General features: G+C 48.9%; 1 protein-coding gene across 1 annotated transcript in view; it reads left to right on the plus strand.

Moving 5' to 3' along the window:
• The window catches only part of LOC113211517 (unc-112-related protein), an 88,682-nt gene extending 81,139 nt beyond the window's left edge, over window positions 1-7,543 (plus strand). The window contains exons 2-10 of the mRNA XM_026429910.2: window positions 2,578-2,811; window positions 2,911-3,170; window positions 3,249-3,454; window positions 3,544-3,754; window positions 3,846-4,027; window positions 4,112-4,349; window positions 4,440-4,652; window positions 4,737-4,973; window positions 5,070-7,543. Of these exons, the coding sequence (XP_026285695.1) occupies window positions 2,578-2,811; window positions 2,911-3,170; window positions 3,249-3,454; window positions 3,544-3,754; window positions 3,846-4,027; window positions 4,112-4,349; window positions 4,440-4,652; window positions 4,737-4,973; window positions 5,070-5,270 (1,982 nt within the window). The 3' untranslated portion in view covers window positions 5,271-7,543. The remainder of the gene's footprint in view (window positions 1-2,577; window positions 2,812-2,910; window positions 3,171-3,248; window positions 3,455-3,543; window positions 3,755-3,845; window positions 4,028-4,111; window positions 4,350-4,439; window positions 4,653-4,736; window positions 4,974-5,069) is intronic.

Raw genomic sequence — 7,543 nt, forward strand, 5'->3', positions numbered from 1 at the left:
CCCCCCCCTTACGGACGGCTAATTGACTGACTACTCCTCACGTCCACGAGCGAGTCGCCTCTGCCTTCTGTACATCGATTGGTGGCGAGGCCAGGCGGGGCCCGCCAGGGCTTGTGGCGCGCGCGGCTGACAACCATACGTGCTGACCGTCTGACTTGTTGATCTATTCGTGCCGTCGGGCGGGGGCGACAACAGCATACGCCTCTCACTGTTGTGGACGGGCGACAGGTGCTGCTCGTCCTCTTGCACGCGAGACCCCCCCCCCCCCAACCGGGCCTCCGAATGAATGGCTCGCTGATTCGCGGCCGCTGGAGGGGAGGAGGGTCCTGAGGGCCCCGCGGCCGCCCTGTGATCTCGCGCCTGCCGTCCGAATGGCCGTCGTTAGCGCCTGCAGTTGCCGCCGCCGCTGCTGGCCGTGCGCACGACGGCGGCGCCCCGACCACTTGAGCCACAATCTGCCCAGTTTACTCCGTGCACCGCGTATATAGTGCGCGTCGTCGTTTCGCGGAGAGAGGGTGACGCGTAGGGAAAGCTAGGTGAGGTGTGAGGTGCTCTCGTTCTCTAGTTCTTTATTCCCGTGTCGCGTGCTGCGTCACTCAAAGGGTCCCCACAGCCCACTCGCCGCGTGTGTGCGGTGCCGCCTAAACCTCGACAATCGGGGCGGTTGGGGTCCACTGCGCAGCAGGAGGACTGAACAGCCAGCCACGCGCGACGCGCGCCTCTCTCGCCGAGCCCCGCGAGGTGCGAACGGTATACTGCTGACCGAGCGAGCGGGCCAAGTGTAGGAGAGCTGCTGTGCTGCAGTGGCGGCGCGCAGCGGAGGCGTGAGCGCTGAATTGCCTATTGTTTGATCGGAGCGCCATGCCGCGCCTCGCCCGCCCGAGCGTGTTTCCTGATCCGGGCCGAACCGGGCCCAGGCCCGGGGGGTCCAACTACAGGACCAGGATAGGCACCCCGGGGCGCGGGCGCGGCGCGGCGCAGTGGCCTTGACACGGTTCCGACCGCCGCGACGCCTCCGCGAGGTTATCGGGCAGAAAGCATACGTCCGTTTTCCTCTCGATGCTTTCGGCAAATTTACACGGGAGCTCGGCGCCTGCGAGACTCGGGGTAGGCCGCCCCGCAGTACGCGTATGCACTTCAGGCGAGATGTTGCCTACCTGCCAGGCGCTGTGAGAGCTCGCGAAGGACTCAGCGGAGGCGGGCCGAGTCGAGCGCCAGATCGAGGGTCCCGAGCAACGCACGGCCGGACCCTCGTGGTGGTGGCGGTAGTTCCAGTTGGCCTAATTCAATTACGATCTGATGGGTCATGTTTCATTACCACACCCCGCTACGCGGTCGCTGCCGCCCATATCTCGTGCGGCTCGTCTCGTTTCCAATGCGTTATCATTCCATCGGGGAGCGGCAGCAGCGGCACAGCAGGGCGTCGCGCCGAGTTAATGAAATTTAATTTCTCCTATGTTTTGTTTTCGTAGAACTACTGTGTGTGCGTGCGAGAGGAGTGTGCGTCAGTCCGCAAGGGGTAACCCCCCCCCCCCCCCACATGGTGTGGAGGAAGGGGAGGGGCACCAGGGCAATGTCCCAGTCCCGCCCGGAAGCGAGCGACCTTCCTGTAATAGCGTCCTCAAGCTGAAAAGATGATGGCAGACTACAGACTACTGTCCCCTCATTGCTGAGCTTAAATTGAACTTGAAATAAAACTTTAACTTTAAATGCTCAGCTCTGTCAGGAAGCGCAAGGGAGACCGCCCGGAAGACGGCGTGAAGTGAGGCGCCTGGCGTGAGACGTGGGCATGCCAACCAAAATCGCGAAAACATTTTAATTTTAGCGCGCCGCAGGCCAAGGTAGACGCACATTTAGCTCAGCTTCACACGGTTTTAACGTGCGTCTACCTTGTTACTCAGTCAGTGAGCGTCGTGCACTCATACCCGAAGGGTTGACGGGTCGGCCTGCTCCGGCAGGGCTAGCGCGTTGGTTTCGGGAGGGTACGAGTCAAGGCCGCCCCCCCCCCCAACCCTTCTCGCGGGGGCCTCGGTCGGCGCGCCCCGGCTCAGCGTGTCGTCCCTAGGGCCCCTGCGGGGGCAGCGGAAAGAGTGCTCCTCCACTTTGAAGGGCAGGGGAGCGGCCGAGGCTGGTTCGTAAATGTCGTCCCCGCCCCGCGCCTCGCCCGCTACAAACAGGCCGTGATGTTGCACCCCGTGGCGTATGCAGCCGCCGGGGTACCGTGCAGCCAGCGCGAGGCACATGTGCGGGACTGGTCTGGTCTGTCCGGGCATTCGCGCGAGTGGCGGGGCGGGGCGGGGCGGGGCGGGGCGGGGCACGCGCCCAGGGCCCCCTGCGCTTGAAGCAGATGTCTTCCGGCCCGGCCTGCAGCAGCCCCCTCGCCTGGGGAGCAAGCGCTTCGCTTTTATCTTTATTTCCTTCCAGTCTGTGTCTGAGTGGCGGCGAGTCCCGCGGGGGGCGCCGCCAGTACAGGGAGAGAGCGGCGAGTGCGGGCGGCAAGTCCGTAAAGCCGCCGTGGTCGCCTCCCGTCCTGATTGCCTACCTCATGTCTGAATGTGTCCCTTGTGTCTGTCGCAGAGGTGTCAATGGACTGGTCCGACCACGCGCTGTGGTGGCCCGAGCGCAACTGCTGGCTGGCGCGCACGCGCTCCACGCTGGACCAGTGCGGCGTGCAGGCCGACGCGCGCCTGCACTTCACGCCCATGCACAAGACGGTGCGCGTGCAGCTGCCCGACCTGCGCTACCTCGACACCAAGGTCGACTTCTCCGTCAAGACCTTCACCGCCGTGGGGCAGCTGTGCAAGGAGCTGGGTGAGTCCTCCGCGGCCGTAGGCCGGCGCGCGCTCGTGGGAGTGAGTGTGCCTCCTGTCGATGACGCTAACGCTCTGCTCTGTGTCCCTGCCCGTCCAGGTGTGCGGCACGCCGAGGAGCTGTCGCTGAGCAAGCCGCTGGAGCCGCAGCACCTCAAGCACAACCTCAAGGACAAGAAGGTGCGCAACGGCGACGCGCGCATCAACGGCCAGACGCACCCGCCCGCCGACACCAACACGTTCATCGCCACCGGCTCCCCGGCCGGCTCCAACGGCAGCCTGGACAAGCCCTTCCTGTGCGCGCCCGTCACCCCCACCCGCTCGCACACCTCCACCCCCATCAGCTCGCCGCTCGGCACGGTGAGTCCACGCAGCGCGCAGCACCACACTACTGCCCGTGTGCTTTTGGGGCAAATACACATGTGTTTTGTTTGACAGAATCAGAACACGCTGAAGAGGGGCATGCACACGGACCTGAATGGGACCTACGCCCCCCTCAACGCCCATCACAACATTACCCTGGAGTCGCTCAACGGCAGCCTGGACGCCTCCCTCGCGCAGAGCCCTGTCACGCCCAGCCAAGAAGCGCGGTCGCGCCTTGTCCGCCCCAAGTCCCTGGTCGAGCGCGCGCGCATGAACGTTGCGTAAGTGCTGTACACTGTGATTTAAACTTTTTCTTCATCATTATATCTTTTGGAATCGTCAATTGATGGTTGAATTTTTATTTCTTCAGGTGGCTTGATTCATCCTTGTCTATTATGGAGCAAGGTGTACGGGAATACGATACATTGTGCCTTCGCTTCAAATTCTATTCATTTTATGATCTTAATCCTACTATTGACGCAGTACGCATCAATCAAATCTATGAGCAGGCCAAGTGGCAGCTGTTGAATGAAGAAATAGATTGCACTGAGGAGGAGTCCCTAATGTTTGCTGCACTTCAGGTACATATATTGAAAATCAATTAAAAGGATCTGGCTTGTTGGTTCTAAAAGTATAACATGCAAAATATTAATTCAACATTCTCTGTGTTAGGTGCAAGTCAACTTACAAGCTGGAGTACCACAACCACAGTCGGAAAATACAAATGGCACTGCTGAAGATGATATTGATGCTGCCTTATTAGATCTTCAAGTTACTCTGGAAGGAACTCATATAAGCAATGGGGGTGACATCACTCATGTACCAGAGCTCTTTAACTACCTGCGTTTTCTAAAGTAAGGTTCTTTTAAAACAGCAGATTTTTAATCTGGGATTTATATGTTTTGTAAAAATATATTGATGTATTTTGTATCATTTAGGCCGAAACGATTTACACTGCGGGCTTATAAGCGATACTGGTTTGCATGTCGAGACCTTCACTTAAGCCTTTATAAAAGTCAAGAAGAAGCAAAAGCTGGGGCTGCTCCCCAGTACACAATAAATCTACGCGGGTGTGAAGTTACACCTGAAGTAAATCTCCAACAAAGAAAATATGACATAAAGCTTGAGGTTCCAAGTGCAGAGGGAATGTCAGAGATGAAGATCCGTTGTGATACGGTAAGTGTTTTTGTTGTGGCCTTGTCCAAAAGTACTTTCTTTGTTGTTTTTGTATTTCTTTATAACAGAAATATTATTCTTTTTTTATAGGAAGAACAGTATGCTAAGTGGATGGCTGCTTGTCGACTAGCCGCCAAAGGGAGATCTCTGGCTGACAGCTCTTATGATGCTGAAGTGAGATCAATCCTAGCATTTCTGCAACTTCAGCATCCTGCTCCAGCCCCTGTAATAAACCCTCAATCACTAGACATTAATCCTGAAGACTATGTGGCGCCACGATTTGTGAGGAAACTGAAGGGAAAAGTGAGATACATCTGTTCCTTGAATGAACTTTAGCACTTTTACATTTGTTACCACTAATTGCAATGATTTTTTTCTTTTTCATAGCTTGTTCAGAGGATTCTTGAAGCACATGCAAATGTTAAGGACCTGCCCCTTATTGATGCCAAAATGAATTACATTAAAGCTTGGCAATCGTTACCTGAGCATGGCATTTCCCTATTTATAATTAAGATGATGGGACACAAAAAGGAGGAGCTCTTAGGAGTAGCCAGTAATCGTCTGATGAGAATGGATATAAACACTGGTGACCACATTCAGACCTGGCGGTATAACACCATAAAGGTACCAACCTCGTTTTTCATGCATAGTAACATCTAATGGACATGGATTTTTAAACGGATATCAAAAAATAAATGATTCTACTTTTACTCTTTACAGGCATGGAATGTAAATTGGGAGGTCAAGCATATGATGGTCCAATTTGAAGAGGGCAATATTATATTTAGTTGTTTGTCAGCTGACTGCAAAGTCATTCATGAATTTATTGGTGGCTATATTTTCCTTTCAATGCGATCTAAAGAAGCCAATCAGACTCTAAATGAAGATTTATTCCATAAGCTCACAGGAGGTTGGGTCTAGTCATTCAAAACCCTCCAATTGCTTGCTCTTGAAGGAAATATTTGTTAGTCTTTTTTAATCTTTGTTTTCCTTTCATACTGTTGAGAAAGAATGTAACTGAAACTTAATATTGCTGCAATTTAATTGTGTATGTTACCACTCCTAAATTTCTCACTCTTTGTCTCAGTCTTTTACCAATTTTCTGCTGGGAGACACTGACGTAATTTATGCATGGTATTTACCTGGAGCAGAAGCCTTCCTTACTTTCTCCATGGTTATTCTGAAGACTTCCATTTTTTAAAAGAGCCAATATAATATATGTTGCTTTTCTGTTCTTAGGATTATTTATAAAAGTATATCTAAGACAATGTTGTGTGTGCCTTAAATTGCTATACTAAAGTAGTTTCCAGCATTCTAAAATTGGCAGCTAATTAGTCACTAAACCATTAGTTAAAGAGTATTTTTTTGTAAGTCACATGATTTTTTAAATGCTTTTACAACCACAGAAGTATATCTTAGCTTTCTCTCAATTTCCGCTATACTTTTTCAATAACTTGTTTTGAATTTTTTTCATTACAAAATTTAGTATTTCTGGTCCTGTAGTAGTGGTATAATTAAATCACATCGTGGGTTTGGGTTGTCTGTGTGGCCCGTACGGATGGTTTTCATCCCTTTATTATTTATTGTTCTCCAAGAAAAATGTTTGTGTGGAACTGAAATTGAAAATGGTGTTAAGTCGTCTTACTTTCCTCAATATTTTTGATGTAGGGAGGGTTAACCGCCAGTCCAAATCCAAAAACTAATCTTACAATGTCATTTTAAGAATGGTGCTATTAATGCTAAACATAACAACATTTGTAAATTTTGTAATTAATCTATGTTTGTTATGTAAATATTGTGTTAATTTTTAGGCACATGCATTCTTGCCATGTGAAACAATGCAATTTGTTTACAGTCTGTCTATATGTGTGAAAACCTCCCTATTGTAATGTATTTCATTGCAGGAAATGCATGACTGGTCTTCTTACACTTGCAAGAGGCCAAGTCATATTGAAAGATAAACGCTGTGATTCTCGTATAGGCAATACTTTCTCACTTTTTCTAAAATTCATCACCTCTTTGTGAGTAATTTCTCTTTATGCCCTTGTCTCAAATTTTGGATGCATATTAGATGTATTTTCTGTGCAACTGTTTGACCAGACACTTATGTAATATAAAATCATAGTATTTTGTAATTAACTGCATGTTATTGTTTGGACCTAGATGTCTATTGAGCGCTGTGAATGAGCTTTGTATATTGTGTATTTTTAACTTCATTGTGTTTCTCAAGGAATAATTCAAGGGACATGATCGTAAAATTAATTTATTTTCTGCACATGAAATTTCAAGGGTACCTTTTTATGGTCTGGAAACTGCTCTGCAAGACGACTCACTTGCAATAGAAATTGTTGGCTGGTTAATTATTTTTGTAGAACCATTCAATCCTGGGAAAAGTGACTCTTTCTTTAAACTGTAAGCAAATATTTTAATGCTTTTCTCTATGTGCTATCTTGCACTTTTCAGTGCAGCTAGCTTAACTGCTGTTTTCAATAATATGTGTGGACTTAAACTTTCTTTGTACTGAGTATTTTTCCAAAGTTTATTGTTGTAACTTGTTGTGATGTTGTAGCTATATGATGAATTATTGACCAGATGACGACTTAATGAGACTGGCAGCGTTGTCAATATCCGCTGTGATAGACATTCAGACAAAAGCAGACCCCTAGGCTAAACTTTTATAATGCGTCAGATGCACATTCAATGCATACTACGCACATTAAGAGACCAATATGTAACATTTTGTACGGATTTCTACATGCATTACACATTGGCACTGCGGGGTTTGTGGGGCGAGACAGAAAGTATTCATGCGACTGACATTGACCAAAAAGAGACAAGGTGTATCAGCAAGATTGTAAAATTCATCATTTATCCACAACATCACACTTGACAGTATAATGTATCTTCAGCTGTGTCCTCTGCTAACGCATTCTTTTAACCATTAAAAATCTTGGTTGATTTTAGATTTGAGGTCAGGTATTTGATTGTTAAAGCCAATGCTAATAATTTAGAGGGCCTGGTTTACATAAAAGGGAAAAGCAGTACTTAAATTTATGAGCTTTGCTCAGTTTGACAAGCACTGTTCAAATAAAGTTAATTATTGCCATTAATAAGGAACCTCTACTCCAAATCAGCCAACTATGTTTAACTGTGTACATAAATTTTAGAAGTTTGAAAAAGAAACAAATTTGATA

The sequence above is a fragment of the Frankliniella occidentalis genome, unplaced genomic scaffold (assembly GCF_000697945.3).
Source record: "Frankliniella occidentalis isolate FOCC.00 unplaced genomic scaffold, Focc_3.1 Scaffold15, whole genome shotgun sequence".
Lineage (NCBI taxonomy): Eukaryota > Metazoa > Arthropoda > Insecta > Thysanoptera > Thripidae > Frankliniella > Frankliniella occidentalis.